This window comes from Pleuronectes platessa, chromosome 17, assembly GCF_947347685.1.
Source record: "Pleuronectes platessa chromosome 17, fPlePla1.1, whole genome shotgun sequence".
NCBI lineage: Eukaryota > Metazoa > Chordata > Actinopteri > Pleuronectiformes > Pleuronectidae > Pleuronectes > Pleuronectes platessa.
Genome location: NC_070642.1, coordinates 8,730,624 through 8,750,294, shown reverse-complemented (window position 1 = coordinate 8,750,294; position 19,671 = coordinate 8,730,624). Strand labels below are relative to the sequence as shown.

The window sequence follows — 19,671 nt, the reverse complement described above, 5'->3', positions numbered from 1 at the left end:
ACAATTTCCACCAATAGTGTTCAGGTCAACATGTTTGATTCATGTCTGATTGGAGGATTTGGCTCCTTGCTATGTGAAAAAGATTACCGGTGGCAGGAAACACCACATTTTCCACAATTAGAAAAACACAGATCCACATTCACACACCCACCACACACATGGGTTTAGAAATGCCTCTCTGTTGACTGAAGTTCCTTCCATTCATTAGGCCCCCAGTAAATTCAGTAAATATGAATTTGATTTAAAGGGCCAGTGTGTCGAATTTCTAAGGCTCTCTTTGCAAAAATGGTTAGTTATATTAACTGTGTAGTGAGCCAAAAATAAATGTGATTTTGTTTTGATAGAATGAGCCTTATATATATTTGTAAAAAGCTCCGTGACCACAGGTCTCTTATCGCCATAGTTGGATGAAACCGGTTAGAGGTTAGGGTTAGGAGTGCCTCCTGTTGAGATTAGGCCTCTGTGATACTCCATTGTTATCGCTTCCAGTTACACATTGGGTAGCTTTGCTATTTTCAAGAACTTCTCTGAGGAGAGCCAGGTCATTCAGGACACAGCAGTCAGAGCTGCGCCTCACATCCACAGAGTTCTAGGTTCCAATCTCAGTTTCATGTTTTTTGGCGGTTAGGTTACCTACTCTTAAGTTGCCTCTGAATTTGATTGGTTGTGTCAAATTTTGACCCTGTGGTAGACTGGCGAACTGTCCATGTTGTACCCTGCTTGTTGCCCGGTAGCAGCTGGGATGGGCTCCTGTACCTCAAATCCCCCTAAAATACCTAAAGTACGACTGGAGATGAAGGTGGTGGTCAGCGTTGCCGCCTCACAGCTAAAATAATTCATGGTTTGAATCCCAGTTTACCTCTTGGTGGATTGTGAATGTTTTGTCCGTGTTAGCGTATCCAAAGCCGTGCAAACAGTGTTTGTTTGTTAGCCCTGTGGTTCCTGTGTCCAGGTTGTACCCAGCCTTTCACAACACAGATGTTGTTTTACAAGGAAACGCCAAGGTGGATGCATCTGCAAATGCCGCAGCTAAATAGCCCCTAACCACACAGCTTGTTTCACTTCCTGATACACATAACACCAACATCTGATCTGCAAGAGCTGCAGAGCAGAACGAGAGAAGAGGAGAAGAGTAACTGGATGAAAGAACAGGTACATTTCAATCATTGGGACCAAACAACAAACCCTGTAAGGTTTCCATGTTTCTCCAAAATCATTTTTAATCCACATACCATAAAATATACCATGGGAAATCAGCAGTGACTGTGCTTTGCGCTCCAGGAGACAAGCATAGGACACACGACCACAGCACCTTCACTCTGCATGTCGGCCACACAGCCTTTACAAAAAAGAACCAGATGATATGGATTTTCAAAGGCCTCCATAAAATATTTGATTTTAAATTGCTGATAGTCGTATATTGTTATATTTCGTTGTCAAACCCTTATGACAAAGAGATGAGGCTTGGTATTTTTGAATGAAGATAATAAACATATGTTTGCATAAAGTACATAAAACGTAAACATATTTGTTTTTTTTTGTTTTTTTCTGTAAAAAATTCGAATATTAGTTCAAGCAAATATAAGTACAGATTATACTGTAGCCCTGTAACCTTATTTGTTGCCCCATATCCCCATTACTGTTTTGAAATAACAATAATCATAATCATTCCAGCCTATTCATCGTTCAGAAAGTAATAAAATAATCTGGCAGCATTATAAAGTTAGAAAACTATTACCTGAGCAACCCAGCTACCTAATTTCTGCCCAGAGATCATTGTGTTTTCTTCTTATATTACTGTGTGTTCATTCTTCTCGTTGTAATTCCTGTGTCTGATAGAGCACACCACTCCGCTCTTTGGTCGGAGTGTGCCAGTGTCCAATATGTCAAAGGTCTCTCCAGGGGCGAGGGTGAAGTCAAACCTCTGGATCAGCTTGGCCATCACCACTTTAGCCTCCATCTGAAAACACATTCAGGGTGTTTATATGGCTCTGTTCAGACATGGTATCAACATGCGTGTCGGGTGACCCCATCACAAGTTCACGGCTCGAAGTTGGCTGGAAAGTTTCTCCTCATGTGTCCCCCAGTGACCCCGCTGTGTGTGTTTTGCCCATGTTTTGTCTGTCTTCCTGTTTCCTGTTCTTTTGCCAGTTCACCTGCACGCCTGAGCTTAATTCTACCAACAACTTATCGGGCTTGTCTCAGTATGTGAAGAGCGGTCCATCCTACGAGAATCCACGAGATCATCACCCATCGTCTGTGGTAGAAATTCTACAGCTGCCTCCTCTACCCTGCACTTCCGCTTTCTGTTACTCTGCCTGTTATCAGTCTCTGGCGGCCTCACCCCTGTTTGACCAGTATCCACGTTAATAAAATATCTGCTATGCTTGTCCTGCCCCAGTTCGTTGAACTACCGATTGTGTGGAAGCCTGCGTGCTCCGCCGCCTGTCTGCTCTGTCATCTGGAAAACGTACTGTTGGAACACTGGCCTGTCCCAACCCGTCAGTCACGCCCCTGCTCTACATGTAAATAAACACGTACAAGATTGCAAGGAACGGGTTTGTCAATTTGTATGTGTGAGTGTGTGAGAGACAGGGACTGTGGGTCAAATCAGCACAATGTGCCCAGCTATATAATGAAATAAGTAATTAGTCATTTGAAAAAGTAAAAAATTATACTACTCTACTATGACAGCCTTACAAGTATGTGTCACTACTTTAGCACATTGAGGACATCAGCTGAGTGGGCAGTCCTTCAATGTGGCCCAGGACATTTGCATCCCTGTCCACCTTCAGATACTGTATATGGACTGATGAGTGATTGTATCTCATGTGCGTTCACCCCTGTACTTAGAGCCTGTGAATCTGATCACCCAAGACATATGTGGATCGCAAGTGTGTGTCACATTTATAAACATTTTGTCATCACCCACCTGAGCAAAGTTCTGGCCGAGGCACGAGCGCGGACCGAGGGCAAAAGGGTAGTAGCAGTAATAAGGCCTTGTAAAACAGATAAGACACAGCTCATTAAATGGACTTCATTCTCTTATACGGAGCAAGTAACACAGTAAGAGTAAAAATTAAACTTGTCTTTGTATGCAACTCACTTAGTGGCATCTGGGTGGAATCTGTCCGGATCAAATGTCAGTGGGTCCTTGAAGAACTTCTCCATTCTCCCAGTCACATAGGTACTGAACTACATTTCAGAGCCATTCATTGAAAGATGATACAGAAACACACTATAAGACATGTTTGGGTTTACATGCTGCACACTTTCTGATTTGCAGGCACATTCCAGACATTCAAAAGTGAATGACTCACCATACAGGTGAATCCTGCAGGTATGTGGATGCCGTCGATGACCATGTCTTCAAGTACATCACGAGATGTGCCTGGAGCTGTCGGATAGATCCTCAGAGTCTCCTTCAGCACCTGGGGGGAGGTTACAGTGTGGGCCAGTCGCTTAACAACTGCACATTTCAGTTGAGGATACTGGTTTGTCAAGATCTCTAGATGATTTCCTTTTTTCTCATTTAAAGCTGAGTGTTGAAACATTTTCCTTTTCATGGCATATACCTGTGAGAGGTAGGTCAGGTTCCCCAGGTTCTCATAGCTTATGTCCTGTCTCATCCCAATGACATCATCCACCTCCTTCCTCACCCTCAGGAACAAGACGCAATTCATTAACCATCATTCAGCAGCTACATTATTAATAACAAATAATGCTTGCCTTACTTCTCCAATATGTCCGGATGTCTTGCCAGCTCCATGACGCAAAAACCGAGTTGATTAGCTGTTGTTTCTTGGCCTGAAAATGTGCAGATGACAACAAATTAATCAGTGTTACTTTCAAACAACACACATTGACGTGACATTAAAAGGGATTGTGTTCTTCATCTCTAAACAAAAAATGTTTACATAATAGATCAGTTAACATAAAAACCGATAACAATAACAACACTTTAAAAATGCACAGACTGTTTTGGGAACAGCTACACCACAAAGTTAGATTTAATATCCTTGCAGATAGAAGAAAAAAACTGTTCAGATAGGGTTTTGTCTCCATTCAGTGGACCTACATAATAGTATTTAACTCAAACACAGTGGTGGGCTATAAATCTAATTTCAGAACTCACAGTGAAACCGGTGGATAGACACATTTTACTAACATTTTGGGTTAAAAGTTCCCTTTTACTAATTTTACGACTTCACATTCATTTCACAAACCAGGGCAGAAGCAACAGAGACTCACCAGCGATGAAGAACGTTATAAAATTGTCCAACATGGTCTCCTCCTCTTCTTTAGTAGCGCTTTCCTCTGGAATCAGCAGAAAATGGAATCAACATGTCAATTAATGTATGACTTCTCAACTCATTTTAATATCACATTCAACCATAGACATCCATTTTGGATTATTAGGCATATTTATGTACTTACAGCTTCATATCTGTTTCTAATCTTTCCCTTTATTTAACCTTTTTATATGGATTAGATGATGGGTTGTGTATTGAAATGAAAAAAGTTAAATGGGTTTTTACTTTCTAAGTTAAGCTGCTTGCAACTCTCAATATTTGATGTTCTTATCTAGATCCTATTACAGTTTTTCTCAGTTGTTAACACACAAAAAGCTAAAATTCGGCACAATTTGCACAACCTTCACTTCATGCAACAATCGCTCGACCCAATTTGGCACTACTTCACACTCCCTTATCTGCATTATACTCTGACTTTCATTCTTTACACTCTGATGTCAATTACACATCACATTGTTGTCAAAACACTACACACAATGTCCAGTTGTTGCACACACTTCTCAAGTAAAATCTCAAAGCATCAACCTACAACACACAAATACTCAAATCTCTAAACATTCAGGTCTGTTGAGCAATTTCACAGCATCTACACAGCCGAACAGGAGACTGAAACTGTAGATATGGTTCGTGAGAACAACTCTATCACACTCAGACAAATAAAAACTAGGATCCTGGCTGACCATGCTACATTTAGAAAAGTCCAGACCGTCAGCCTCTCTACATTGGAGCGTATTCTTCATGGACTGCCATGTGAATGAAACAAGTGTTCAGGGTCCCATTTGAACGGAACACAGGCATAAAGGAGTTACAGCGAGAGCTTGTGCTTGTAAGGACCAACATTCAGCACTGACACATGCATGTATTGTACCTGTAATCCAATATTGTTCCTTTTCCACAGTGTCTCACTGTAGCCCACTGTGTTGACCTCTCTGTGTCCATACTGTAACTTGCATTCTCATGCTGTCTCTGTCAGCGGATCCAGGAGATAGATAGATTACTTTATTCACCCCCGAAGGGAAATTAAGTCGTCATAGCAGCCGGTACATTTGAATACAATAAAATACAATACAATAGAATAAAATAAAAAATATTGAGGTAGAAAGCCTCACACAGCTCATGTGTTGTACCAGTACATCTTTATTGATGAGGTGGGATTCAACCTGGTGAAGAGGAGGTGACGGGGCAGAAATGTAATTGGCCAGCGGGCCATTGTTGAGGCCCCCGGCCAACGTGTCCCGGGAACATCACACTGTGTGCTGCAATGAATCACCATGGGATGTTGCACCGTCATGCCCACCTAGGGGCCTATAACGCTGCCCGTCTCCTCGTCTTCCTGTATGGCCTGCATGACCTGCTGGTACCACCTGGTCAGATAGATGACCCACAGTGGATCAATCACGTTGTCGTCCGGGACAATGTGAGCTTTCAAGTGCGGGAGTGGTTCCAGGACCACCCACATTTTTCCGTTCTATACCTTCCACCTTATTCTCCTTTCCTGAATCCTATTGAGGAATTATTTTCAGCTTGGAGGTTGAAGGTATACGAACGGAACCCACAGGACCGGGTTCCACTGCTCCAGGCCATGGAGGAGGCCTGTGGCGACGTGAGTGTCGAGGCCTTTCAGCATTGTGTGTGTGAGGTTTTTAGTTTTCTGTGTGCAGTTTTGAGAAAGCCGTTATTGTTTTGAAAATCGTGTGCTAACAATTGTGAAAAACTGTAATTTTTGTGAAGGGGGGGGGGGGTAGCAGGCCGGTTTACAGTTCTGTACTGTTCTCTATGTGTACCGAAATAAACCTTTTTATGCTGCATATTTGTGTGCTGTTTTATGTTTGAGTATGAAAAAAGTAGGCCTACATTGAGACATTTTACAAAAAGAGAAATGGCTCATTCTCCAGAGTCACTGTCATTCATATGGTGTGTTCCATTTTGATGATTGCGTTTTCAGTTTTTCACTTCAGTGTGCTGTAAATGCTTGGTAGTGTGCAAGCAAATGCTTAGTTGTGTGTTCTCAATGAATGGTCTGTGTGTGTCATTTGAAAAAATGTCTGTGTGTACCAAATGAAAACACGAGTTCCATTTTGTGAACAGGTAAGAGATTTGATATCAAAGAGTCATCTTGCAAAGGGAGTGTCAGGTTTAGCATTTTGTGTGTGAGGTTTTCAGTTTTCTGTGTGCAGTTTTGAGAAAGCCGTTATTGTTTTGAAAAACGTGTGTTAACAATTGTGAAAAACTGTATTTGCAGCTGCCATGACTGATTACAACACAGGAACAATTAATCATAATTCTTATCCAGTATAAAGGAGTGTGAACTTTAGGGACTGTTACCTTGGCCAGCAGCTTTGAGGATGTGCGTGAGGATGTCCCTGGGGATGTCATCGCCTCTTCTAATCGCGTTCTTTCTTTCATTTAACCAGCAAGCTCCGGTTGTGCGCAGCAGGCTGCACGCTTCCCTCACGTCTTTAATGAACGATCTGTTCTTTGGCTTAAACTGGAAAGGAAGGATTTTAGGAAGTATAACAGTTCATGAACCTTTAATCATATTAACTCCAAACAAACTGGCAGCGAAGACATACCTCAAAAAAGGCGTCTCGGAGATTGTGAATCATCCCCTTTAGACATGTCTCGATGGCTTTAGGGAAGGGCGAAGTATTATGCAGCAGGTCCAAGTCCACACCGAAACCAATCTGAGAGTTAACAAGGAAACTCAATATTGAGTTGGTTACAATGATTTGATCTTCGGATTAAAAAGATTGGGTTAGAGGAGCTGCGGAAGAAGCAGATTAACACAATACCTTAGCAATAACGTCCAGAGTAACACAGTTGAACAGGGCGAGCATGTTGGCCTCAGTCTTACTGTCAGCAGCATCCGTGAAGCTGTTCATCAGTTTCTCTGCCCTCTCATCGAAGGTGCCCATGAGACCTCGCAGATACCTGCAGGCAAAGAGAGGATCTGCAATGATTGTTGACGCTGTACTTAAAATCCAGGTACATGTAGATTTCACCATTCTTTCTCTTGGTGCAGAATAAACCATATTAAACTCACAAGCTGCTGAACGCAGGGTCCATGATCCGCCGCTGTTTATACCACTGCTCATGGTGCTGTGCTACTAACATGCCGTTGCCAAAGAACCTTGAAGAAAAGAATTGAACACAATTCTTATAAGTTCTTAATAAGGTTGCACATGATTTAACTTGACAAAACATTGAACAACGTCACACGACCGACAACAAACGTATCTAAAACATGCTAAGATTACCTAAGTGGACATAACAGATGGGGCTGACTGTTTGGTGCTGATGCCAATACTGATATTAGGCCTAAAAACATTATTGATACATACAGCTGATATTTTTGTGAATGAAAGGGTAGTGTTCCCTAAGATGTTGTTATCAGACCTTTATAAAAACAAATTGGGGCCTATATTGGACAAGTTTGTGCCAGCCAATATATCGGCGGTCCTCTGATTACAATGTAAGATGATGTATCTCAGAAGTGTCCGATCAGCATATTGACACCCATCACCCATCACAAATATTGACATTGTTATTATTGACACATTGCTAGGTGCGTTTGACAACATGATACTGTGTACACAGGAGTAGGGCTGTGCAATCAATCAAATTTTAATCGTGATTTCGATTTTTGGGTCCAACGATCTCCAAACTAATATAATCCAGTTGAAACGATTTATTTGGCATTTTTTTCGAAAGAGACGCGCATGCGCAATTCAGTCCTTCCCCCAAAGCATTCAACGCGGCCCAGCTGACTGGCACTCACTCTCAAGCAGCTGTAAAGAGAAGGAGGCGAGTTGTGTGTGTAGTGAGCGGTGGTATTTAAAAAACAGCGCGAGTGGAAAATGGCAGCCCCGTTTGATCGACAAAAAGGGTACAAAGAGTTATCTTGTATGGGATACACTTCGGATTCGAAGAATCCGACGAGGAGCAGCCACACACAGTGTGAAAGATTTGCTACAAGGTGATATCTGTTAGCCTGACGTTGTCATACTCATAATTCTAGTCAGAATGTGAGTCTGATACCGCTCCATTGGGCTGTGATTATTGGGCGTGTTTCACCCGAACCAGGAAATAAAATTCCTCTTCGCTCAATTGGATAGACCTACAACCAATCAGAGCAACGTAGTATGTGACGTATGTAAAGCGGCACGTTGTTGTCAACAGAACTTAACTGCACGCACGCTGGAAGAAGTAGAAGATCAATAAAAAATGATTTTTGCCAGGGTTGTACAAATTGAGAGAAACAGTTAATGTAACAATGTAATAAGCCCAACCCAAAATAACAGAATAAAACAGTATGCATAAAGTGGCAGGTGTAGCAGTCAGTTACATTAAAGGTGAATGCACCTACGAACAAGTTCTCCGTTTAGGATTACAGCTCCACAACATATCAAACAAATCATATCGCATTTGTCGGTCCTGTAAGAACTTAATAACACGGTGGAAACGCGACATTCCCGTGTCCCATCTTCTTCGCGACCATCGGGGCCAGCTGATAGATTAAACTTTTTCCGAATCCCGTAGGAAGGACGGCAAAAACATCTTTTCGATCTACAAATGCCTTGATCACGTTTCTCTCTCATCAGACTCAATGGCAGCATCTACACATCTCAGCTCTCCAGCGGCAGGCATGTTTGTGGAAAACAAAGTCAACCCAAGCGCTCTTTGATAACGTAGTTGATTACGTTACCGTTGATTATCTGTCAATCATCGTATAAAGCACGCCCTGACAATCTGATTGGTCCGGTCGATTTCGAACCGGGCATAATTTCTCCCCAACAGAGCGACTCCAGACCGAACTTCCCGACCTCAAATGTTGTGGGCGGGGCTAAGTTCGTCTGGCATCCAGGCTAGGTATCTGTGCCACTTGGCAACACAACAAATCTATTCAACCATCTGAAACTAAGAGTTTATTGATGATGCTCAGCTCGGTGAACCAGATAACACCAGGTTTACACCGGGCGCTGAAGCGCAGCGCAGCTCTATACCTCAAGCGCGCAGCCGCCTGGCTGTTCACACCGGATCCGCATTTTTCCGCGCCGGGCAGCCCGCGATTCTGCTCGTTGTTGTATGTAACCCGTTCAATGTATGGGTTCGGGGGTAAATGATGATGGGCATCATAGCCCCCCCCACCCCTCTCTTTCTCTCTCTGTCTGTCTGCTTGTGTGCTTGTAGTTGAGGGCCGATGGGGACATTTAATAAGGAGAGGAAAATCGGGGAAATTGAAACTCCAAGACAACAGAAGTGAAATACAAAGCATGGGATGCATATTTGATCATTTATATCATATAAAGTATGTCATTTATATCGTTTAAAGTCCTTTTTCAAGGTGTTTCCTGGCGCGATTCTCAGTTACAACGTCTTTTTTTGTAGAGAAATACTGAATAAATGCATCATGTTTTCAAACTCAAACATAATAGTTTGAATATTCGTGATTATGATTATTTCCATAATCGAACAGCCCGATACAGGAATATCACCGATTTATTACCTTTGACCAAACAGGTTGAAGAGTTTCTTGTAGACCATCCTATCTTTGGGGTACTTGGGGGACATGAGGATTTCCTGAAAACATACAAGGGGAGCCCACAGAAAGACATTTCCATTGACCTCTGCACGTTTAACAATTGTGCTGATTCATGCTGGTCTTTGTTCAGCAGTGCGATGCTTAAGCAACACAAGACCGCACACAAATCAGTGGTTCCTGAAAAGGTGCCGTGTTTACCTTGGTGGCTTCCTGACAGGTGATACCGAGTGTAATGTAGTGAAGAATATTGATCCTGTAAACAGGCCCGTACACCTCTGACCTGCAGAGGACAACTTACAGATGAGTTGGACACAATTGCAGTCACACCTGAGTCGTGTCAGACTACACACGTGAGGGTATTAACACACACACAACGAGAATAACACACTTACCACTCTTTGAACTTATCGTGGATCACTCCGCCACCGTTCATGACCCTCAGGAGCGTCGGCGAATGTCCGAGGAAAAAACTGCGAGGAGCAAAACAAGGTGTCAACAAGATGACTGATGTTAGCTAGAGCTCGACATCAGCACGAGCAGTAACCGAGCCACTTGACTTACTTGTCTCTCGGCGGCCCGGGGATGTGATCGTACTTCATGTGAATGTATTTGATGTACACGCAGTAGGAGAGAAACGCGATCACAAGCAGAACGAGTAGAACCACCACGGCCGGGGCCATCCAGCCCAACAGGACGGAGAAAACTGCCATGTTACCGCCAAGGCAGCGCGGAAGTGAAGTGGAGATCGGTAGGTAGGTCGTCAGTGTGGCCAAAGTGGACTCTGTATCAAAATTGTTCACGAGTACGTTGGCCGCTGTGTATAAAAAGATCAGCTGTTTGCATGGCAAATCAACGGGCTCCATAGCTCAGTGGTTAGAGCACTGGTCTTGTAAACCAGGGGTCGCGAGTTCGATCCTCGCTGGGGCCTCGTGCGGTGAATTTCCTTTTTCTCTTTCACCAGTTTGTTTTGGATGTTTCCACTACGAAAATAACTGTATTGATTCAGCACCTTCCACAGCCAAAGTAACAAAGCGCTTTAGACCCTTCACAAACCAGTAATACGGTCTCTTGCTCCCCTAACAGTTAGATCAGTCCACCACCCCAGTTATCGCTACGTTCGTACGTCGCTGACTGTAAATTTGACAAGTTGATTTTCTTTGGTATTTATTCCGGAGGTAAAATGGCACCAACATATCTTTACTTTGTCAGGCTGCTAGTAACGTCATTTATCAAACGGACAATCGACTGTCACACAGGGGTGAACAGCTACTGCCACAACAACTGGTGAGTCTTGTTGTGACCAAGTATACTGTGATGAATTTGTCGTGTCCAATCTTGTTTCCTCATTTCCTTTTTTGACGGCCAATCCGTAAACTCTATGTCCGTCTTTAGTCACGCCGCCGAATCCTGTCGCACCGTCTCCATCTTTCGGGACAACCAATCAGTGAGTCCGTTCTCCTTCATTTGCGTGACGTCGCCGCCACTCACAGCAAAACGCTACGCTCGTACGTCGCTGACTGTAAATTTGACAAGTGGATTTTCTCTTTGGGATTTAATCCGGAGGTAAAATGCCGCCGAAATGTTTTTACTTTGTCAGGCTGCTAGTTAGCTCATTTATCAAACGGCCAATCGACTGTCTCACAGGGGTGAACAGCTGCTGTAAGATATATTAAAATCACTGTTAATGATTAATTCGCTACAGATGCCATTTGCTACGTTTTCCGGGGTATTTTCCTCGTCTTTATATAAATCAAGCCACGCTACACAGTAAGATCAAGACCGTACAAAATTATGTATAATTCATAATCATAATATTTTTTGGCCGGCAATTTTAAATAGAGAGAATCAATATGGTTTTGACCAAGAGGAGTTCTGAACTCTTCCTCCTCATTGCATCAGTTTGTTCACCTCCCCGATCATCTTCCTAATCTATCCTCCTCTTTTGCCCCTTCATTTCACTTTTTCAGTCATCCCTTAAGTCTCCCATTTCATCTGTCGTTGTCCACATCCATGACGACGTACTAGCAGGACACTTAATCTGGATCTGTGTTGATGAGGGAGAAGCAGCTAATTGAGTAGCAGGTTAATTGATTTATTCAACCCTTTGATACACAAGCTATGAAAACCCCTTTTTAATGGACAGCATTCCTGTGTTAATTCATGCATGGCTGGGTGTTTTTTTTTGTGATATTCTTTTAAAGCTTATGCTTCTTTCTTCCTTTAGGAGAAGGCGCCTTTGACAACATAGAAGATGCCACTGTCATTAAAGGAGCCTTCTTCCTTTAGGAGAGCTGGGTTCCAAGACTTACCCACGACTCCAGCTTGATCCTTTAGAACATAGTCTAGGTCCTCATGGATTTTAGACTTAGAATAGAGACCAATAAAGATATTTGCAATCTAAAGGCGTGTCTAACGAACGCTGCCTTGTTCCCTCCAGCACACCTGATTATGTCAGAGGCTGTGTGCGACTGCTTCGAGATCATGGGGAAGAAACAGAACAAGGCGCAGGTTCCACCAGCAGCCGAGCCTCAGAACAAGAAGCCCTCAACGAGTAAACCATCCAAGAAATCAAACTCCAGCAATACAGTCGCCCCTCCGACGCACAAGGACCTCGAGGAAGCCCTCAAAGCAGTGAGTAACACACATTCCCAGGATTTGTCATTGAGCGTGTGAAAACCTGTCTTTCAGGAATGTGACACTGAGATTTGTTGACAACTAATGGCCAGAGTTGAGAGTGGTCACAGATTTTGAAATATTTGAAGTTTATGTATGTGAATTTCCAACTTTTCTCCCCAAATTTTTGCTTCAAAATAAAGACGAATCTTCCTCAATATTTGTGTAAGATTTTCCTGATGTCTCTGTAAAATAAATATATTTTTAAAACCTCAAAGCCGCGCATTTCTTCATACAAACCCCGAAACCAATGCAGCATTGTGGCAACTTTGGAGCAAAATATCACACGCTGACACACAGATTCATCTTCACATAACTAACGTGTTGTTTCTGAGGTTACAGACAAGACTTATCTGCTCTTCTCTGCTATTCTCTCTTCAGCTGGATGTCAGGGACCTGAAACAGCGTCTGGCTCACAGTCAGACTCTGTTCCCAGACAATCCATCCTTCTGGGTCGAAGCCCTGGCCGAGTACCTCCACCTCAATCTGACTGCGCCGGAGACAGAGCCCACTCACTGCAGCTGCGCTCACGGTCGGTTGGTTTTTTGATCGAGATCCAAATATGCAAAGTAATACAGTGCAATTTTAATATATACCTTTTATTAGTCAACAACCTGACATTGAAAGGTTTTTGCAGTAATGTCATATCTTCCTTTTTTCTCCCCTCAGACTACCCATACTGCCTTACAGGGCAGGAGCTGAGGGATGTGATTGAAGGCCTCATCAGAGGCTGCAGAGACGTTCTGCCACGTTGCTTCGACCACTGTGTTTACGCCATGCTCACGGAGCTGGACAGGCTGTCAGGTAAAGGCAGGAGGTTACATTCTGTGTTTGCTCCGAGTATCTTCAGTGTTATTTCCAGAGTATTCAGTACTTTCAGTGAAAAGATGAGGAGCTGTTTGGAGGATGTAGTTTGTGATGCATATCCTGAATGATATAAATCATTTGGTTAGAACATCACAGGTTATGTGGCAGAACTTTTCTAGTAAACTTGATCAGTTAAGGAAAAATAAACTCATGAACTGGTTTTAAGAATGTCTGGGGTATTCTTGCTTAAATGAAGCAGCCAATAGTTGTGTGATAATAGGAAATGAGTTGAATAAGAATAAATGGGCTCTGGCATGAAACAAAGGTCCACTTGTACTTTCACTATGGATGCAATTACACCATCAGCAGCAAGACCCTCCGTCAAATCAGTGTTACATCTTGATTTTAAGGTCAGAGTATACAGTGATTACCAGGGAGGTAAAAAGTTATACATCAAAATACAACATTGCCTTTATCCCTTCAGGAGAACCACTTCATGGCTACAGAGTTTGCATCCAGGCAATTTCAAAGGACCAACCCACAACAGCCACCCAACATCTGCCAGAGGTAAGTGTGTGTGTTGAATGCTTCACTGCACTGGTGTGTGTGTGTGTGTGTGTGTGTGTGTGTGTGTGTGTGTGTGTGTGTGTGTGTGTGTGTGTGTGTGTGTGTGTGTGTGTGTGTGTGTGTGTGTGTGTGTGTGTGTGTGTGTGTGTGTGATTTCAGTTCCATTGTCCAATGCACTGCAGGAATTGTTTTCTGCAATAACTGTGTAGTAATATGTCATAATATCCCCCCCCCCCCCCCCCCCCCCCGTCCTTGAGTTGAGTTAGCACAGTGTTTCATTGTTCTCACAACTTTACTGCTTCTCCGGGTCTGTGCTTTCTCCCATGTTCCCAAATATCTCTGAGAACAGAAAGTCTGGGAGCAAGTCCGGTTTTGTAGTAAATGATTGTGCAGCAAATTTCAACACAATTTAAAATACTTTACATAAAAAAATGTGTATTCATCTTCTCACGTTTATCATCTCAGTTCAACAGCTATATATGGTTAAACTGCCAAATATCAAGCCTCAATTCCATTTCTTTGACACTTATCAGTCCATATATATGTTGTTATGTATTATAATAACAGAATTTGCCCTTGGAAAATTCCTTTTGGTCTGTCTCTTATAAAACACCAGGACGGCTGTTTCAAAATGTGAAAACCCTCTCATCTCATCATCAGGACTTTAAAAAGTAATGAAGTGTTTCCTGTTTGAGCCTCAGACTGACTGGACTGAAAAAATATACAAACTTCACATTACATGTTTTCCTGTGTATTTTGGGAGGAAAAAAGAATCGCATTTAATTTCTCAAAACAAAATTGCACCGTTAGTACATTTAACATGAGACTCAGGACTCAGAGTATTTCCAGGATTAAAGGTGACTTGCTGGGCGGCTGTCATAATGCTCCAGTTCTCATCACTCAGTTTCTTGTGTCACCGTGTTTCTTTAAATACACCATGTGTTCCTGGTTGCTGTTGCTGTTGCTCTGGGCTGTTCTTTTTTTAAACGGCGAGCTGAAAAGACCCAGTGTTGAGTCGTTTAATACCAGAACTAACTGCTCCACCAGCACAAGGTGAATCAAGTGTTTCACTGTGTGTTTCAGTGTGGCTGGGCATCATGCTTCCTGTGCTCGGTGTGAAATCCTTGTCTGCGTATGTCATTGCCTATCTGGATCTACTTCTCCTGTAAGTCTGACGGAGTATTACGAGAACTGTGTGTTTCAGTTTTTATTTAGATCACGTAAAATACAACAAAAACCTTCTATTTGTTTTGACATGCTCTTTTTTTGGATGTAATGTGATTTAAATGAAACTGAAATCATGATCTTGAATCTCAAATCCTTTTGTTGTCCTCCTTCTTCCAGACATCATCCAGACCTGACAATGGGATTTGACATCATTGGACCTAAAGAGTTCTTTCCTTTGCTGTATTTCGCCTTCATGCCCGAGATTGCCCTGTCATCAAGGTGAATGGAATCTAATGTAAAAAGCTAAACACACGTGAAGTGGTGGAGTTCACTGAGAAAGATCATTTATACCTTTTTATATTTAGTATCAAAACAGTTGTAAGCTATTTATCTATGAATCAAAACAAACTGTAGAACTGATCATTTCATACAATTGAGTTTGAACGCATATGACTCTGGTTGTTTTTTTTGAATCTCCCAAAAACAAATAACCCCTTTTTTGTTTGTGTCCAGTCTGCAGGGGCAGCTGAGGCGTCTGTACCCACGACTCAAAGAGAAAGCAAACATTCAAATCTAAACTCCACCAGTAAATATAGGGGGCCACACATGAGGATGTAGTTACGATTTTGAAGCTGATTTTCCTCTTTCCTTTCTCCAGTCTGCTGTTGAATCATTTGTTGAAGTCCTGGAAAGTCCTGCCACCAAAAGTATGACTCCCCACCATGACACAGATGGTTTATAAGTAATAGAAAAGAATACAGAGAGAAACTGCTGCATGAATCAAGTCTAATATGTAATATTAAAACTAAAAGACTTCTTGGGTCTGAAATATCTTTTTAAACGGCCTTTTTAAATCGTCTTGTACTTGACGGCTGTCTTGTATTTGACCATCTTCAGCTGCGGAAGAACCTCGAAGAAACAAGCCAGTCGTTCCGAGTGACCATTGAGGAGATGAGCGACACCGTTGAGACTCCGGAGCTTCACGAGTGCATTAAACTGTGTCAGATGAGACGCACAGTGCAAAGCAGAATTTAACCACCGGGCACGTTTGAGGTTTTATTTATTTATTTAACATGGAATTAAACCTGCGATGCCCAAACTCCCGATTACAACTGCAACACTTAGATTATCAAACATAACTATTGTTTTTGCTTTGCCCACCAGAATCTGCAGGTGAAGATGCGTGGTCGTGGGCTCCCCTGGTCCAAGCTGCTCATGGTTCTTCTGGTCAAGTATCTCGCCGACTTCATGGCCTACGTCGTCATATCTCACGGCTCCTTCACAGGTAGAAGTCCAGATCCCGTCTGGATCTGGACTTTTAGTTTGTTTGTTCTTAAGGTCATGTGATGGTTGCTTTGTGTTTCAGATTCCAGCACAGCGAGGTATCTGCACAATTCAGGGGTAACGGCCGTATCTCAGCAGGCCTGGGGCAAAATAACAGTCTATTCAAAACATGGCTTCGGGTACAAATCCTTCTTTTAACTCTTTGTCCTAGTAACTGTTCGTGAAAATCAACCATTTAACTTGTGTTTCAGCTTTTTCTTTAGCTGGGTGGAGACAAACACCCTGTATTATTACTCGGAGAGTGTGCGGGTCCTGAGGCCACTAGTGACCCAAGCCATGGAGAAGTCTAAAGCAGCATCCGTTTTCATCTCTTATCACATCATCCTCTGGGAGAGAGAAAAGATGCCGCTGGTCATAGAATGGGTAAGAGTGAATATAAACAAACATACAAAACTGTCTCTCGTTCATATTTATAGTGTAATCGCTGATCAACTCTCTTCTTTGCTCAGGTCTGCACCAACACTCTAGACAGTGTGTTCCAGGTGTTGTCGTATGTGAGGGAGCTGCTCCGCCCCCTTTATCTCAACTACATCCTGCCAGCTCTGGCTTTTTTGGGCCTTGATTTATAAGTAATGTTGCTCTGAGTCTGTTTCCATAGCGAATTGGAAATAAATCTCTAATATTTAAAGCTCTGGTAAATAGCATGACAGAAACTCACCTGCCTCTGTGTTTCTCTCTTCCAGGGGTTATGACCAAACCAGCGCTCACTCAGCAGGAGCCGTCTTCTGTCTCTTGTTTCTCTCTCTCACGCTCTTTCGTTCTTTCTCTCTCTTTCTCTCTCTCTCTCTCCCTGAATTTTCCACCGCAAATTTCAACTGTTGCTTTAACAAATTGTGTAATACATACAAGATGTAGGTTTTTAGATGATTTATAGGCTGTTTTTATTTAAAGATATATTAAAAACAAAAGAAATAGAGAAACTTACTAAAGGGCAGGGAAAAGAAAAATCTAAGCAATCTTTGTAAGCATTACAAACAGGATGTTGACCATTCGGCTCTGAGGTGTTCTCCATGAGTCACTGTCCAATTTGTATCAAATGTGAAGTGACATTGAAAGATTCATAATACTAAGTAACAGTTTGGGTAAACAGGCACATGTTGCCGATACAAGTTGATCCAGTGTCATTTAAGTTGTATTATTAAAATTAATACAATAAAAAATGCATCCTATAACTTACGACCTGCAACAGGATCAGTTTCAAATCAATTTTTTTACTAAATTTCCTAAATTTTCCGTTCCCCTGTTCTCCCCCATCTTTCTTCTTATTCCCCACCCATAGTAGCATGTCTTGTAAACCAACAGTGGTCGCGAGTTCGATCTTTGCTGCGGCCTCGTGTCATGTTATTCCACTGTGATGATCACTTTATTTATTCAGCACCCTCCAAAATCAAAGTAACAAAGCGCTTTACGATAACAACACTTCAAAGATTCACAAACTATAACCGTGTGAAATAATACGAAGTTGTGAAAAACAAATGTCAACAGTTGAAGATTGGCCATTCGATAAAAGTGAGTCTTTAGATACTAAGTTTGACTGCCTGAGCTCTGAGCTCCAGGGTGGTGGAGCCCGGACAGGGAAGGCCTGGTCACCGGTTTAATACCGAATCATTATCATCATCATCAGGAGGCTTTAGTCAATACAAGTTTGAACTTTACTGCTGAGACATCTTGAAAATGGGACCATTTCACTCGTATCTGAAGACATTTATCTTAACACCAATCTGTTCATTCAGTCGTATCTTGTGCGTCATCCGCATACACGGTAATGATGACACATACAGTTCAGCTAGAACTTTCTCCGCAGAGAGTCAGATTCCTGTTGTTTGTTGTGCCTGCTTTAATGAGGCCTAACCAGATCCATATATGTGTCACGCACCCACTGCACCTTTACTCTCCGGTTCACGGGAATCATGACACAGACCCGAGTTACGGTTTTCACGGCTTTAGAGGTTTGAACCAAACTGCTCAGCCTCCCATCTCCGAGCTCATCCCTCAAACGATGGTGAGGCGTGGGAATTCCTCCATGACTGAAAATAGGACCCACATTGCCAAGCGGAGTATGCTTCACACATATCACCCGCCTGTTTTCACCTCAGCCGGTGAAGCGGGAAAAACCCTCCCTCCGTTTATTCAATTGCACTCGTCTCCTGGAGCGCTGGATTGGGAGCCGTCACAGAAGCTTGCACACGGGAGCGATAGGCTACATGATGCAGATGGACATTGTGAATCAGATGTTTGCTTGTGTAAATATATCGGCTGATCGCCACACGCACTCTGCGCTGCTAAAAGGGGCTAAAAGGGCGGCAGCAAAGTCAATGTGTCGGCACAAGATCTGATTTCAAATCTGCTGCTATCGACGATTCCCAGATGAAGCAAAAAGTGTTGTGATCCACGTGGTTAAAAAACATTAGTCAATATCTGTTTCGGGTAATTGAGCCACTGACGACATTTTATCAGATCGACCAAAATACGCTCACACACTCACCAAGTTATCGTTCTGTAGGCTGACATGAAACTGGAAGCAGTGAACACAACACTAATCTGAGCACCATCGCACAAAAGGATTATCCTTACATGGTTAAACAAAGCCGTTAATAGACACTGAGTGTCTATTAGTCTATTCTACTGCTTCTGGGCACGTAGAGCATCATTAGAGGATTTAACTAGACAATGAATCACTGTGACTTCTAAGGTCAAAATAAGAATCTGTATTCTTATTTTGCAGATCGACAGATGTCAAATTTACGCAAAAACTTTTCGTTGATTTATCATTTAGCCAAACTACGGATGATTTATTGGCAACTATTCATCATTGGATCATTCGATGATTGGACATATTTTTATGTTTCCATTTGGGGAAGCACCATACCCAAACGCTAAACGAGCATGTGCGACGGAAGAGTCCAGATGATCCGACAGGTTGTAGGTTAACGGGGCTGAGAGCAGACAGGCCGGTGAGGAATCAGGACAGAAACCAGACTCACACAGGGAGCAGAGCTGAGACACAAAAAACAGGCTGGAGTCAAAACAGCAGGTGAGCAGCCTGTATCAAAAGGCCCTAAAACAATGCAGGACAAGGCATCTCTGAGATACCACTGGATTTGAGCGACACACACACACAGGACTATTTACGATGAAGTGATCGATTAATAATCCCAATAAATGGCTAATCAATCTATAAATCCCCCCCCCCCCCCAACATCCTTAAAACAGAGCATTTTTTTCATCTTAACTTGTGTGAGAATGTGTGAAGATAAA

The 19,671-nt window shown here is 42.6% G+C and overlaps 2 protein-coding genes and 1 non-coding gene across 3 annotated transcripts; 2 read left to right on the top strand and 1 right to left on the bottom strand.

The window, feature by feature from the left end:
* Nucleotides 1–1,189: 1,189 nt before the first annotated feature.
* On the bottom strand, nucleotides 1,190–10,680 carry LOC128460280 (cholesterol 24-hydroxylase). The gene is made up of 15 exons (XM_053445388.1): nucleotides 10,417–10,680; nucleotides 10,248–10,325; nucleotides 10,054–10,135; nucleotides 9,820–9,893; nucleotides 7,357–7,443; nucleotides 7,106–7,244; nucleotides 6,887–6,997; nucleotides 6,639–6,801; nucleotides 4,252–4,317; nucleotides 3,735–3,807; nucleotides 3,576–3,660; nucleotides 3,321–3,431; nucleotides 3,107–3,195; nucleotides 2,933–2,999; nucleotides 1,190–1,960 (listed from the first exon to the last, which is right to left on the bottom strand). The coding sequence occupies exons 1-15, from the start codon at nucleotides 10,563–10,565 to the stop codon at nucleotides 1,790–1,792; spliced, it is 1,545 nt and encodes a 514-aa protein (XP_053301363.1). The 5' UTR covers nucleotides 10,566–10,680; the 3' UTR covers nucleotides 1,190–1,789.
* Nucleotides 10,681–10,710: 30 nt separating this feature from the next.
* trnat-ugu (transfer RNA threonine (anticodon UGU)) lies at nucleotides 10,711–10,783 on the top strand. The gene has a single exon. It is a non-coding gene; the product is annotated as a tRNA-Thr (tRNA).
* Nucleotides 10,784–12,037: 1,254 nt separating this feature from the next.
* Nucleotides 12,038–17,001, top strand: tmem214 (transmembrane protein 214). Its single transcript, XM_053445868.1, is given in 13 exon segments — nucleotides 12,038–12,486; nucleotides 12,910–13,060; nucleotides 13,198–13,332; nucleotides 13,820–13,906; nucleotides 14,911–15,067; nucleotides 15,247–15,348; nucleotides 15,583–15,630; nucleotides 15,632–15,776; nucleotides 15,967–16,086; nucleotides 16,234–16,354; nucleotides 16,436–16,532; nucleotides 16,617–16,776; nucleotides 16,863–17,001. Coding segments are annotated over 13 exon segments (1,722 nt in total). The 5' UTR covers nucleotides 12,038–12,207; the 3' UTR covers nucleotides 16,983–17,001.
* The last annotated feature ends 2,670 nt before the right edge of the window (nucleotides 17,002–19,671 follow it).

What these genes read in the sequence shown, in the direction of transcription:
- LOC128460280 (XM_053445388.1), bottom strand. Translation starts at nt 10,565, where the DNA reads ATGGCAGTTTTCTCCGTCCTGTTGGGCTGGATGGCCCCGGCCGTGGTG. An exon ending in CACGATAAGTTCAAAGAGTG is followed by an intron (nt 10,136 to 10,247) that starts GTAAGTGTGTTA and finishes TGTCCTCTGCAG; the next exon opens with GTCAGAGGTGTACGGGCCTG. An exon ending in TTCCACCCAGATGCCACTAA is followed by an intron (nt 3,000 to 3,106) that starts GTGAGTTGCATA and finishes CTGTTTTACAAG; the next exon opens with GCCTTATTACTGCTACTACC.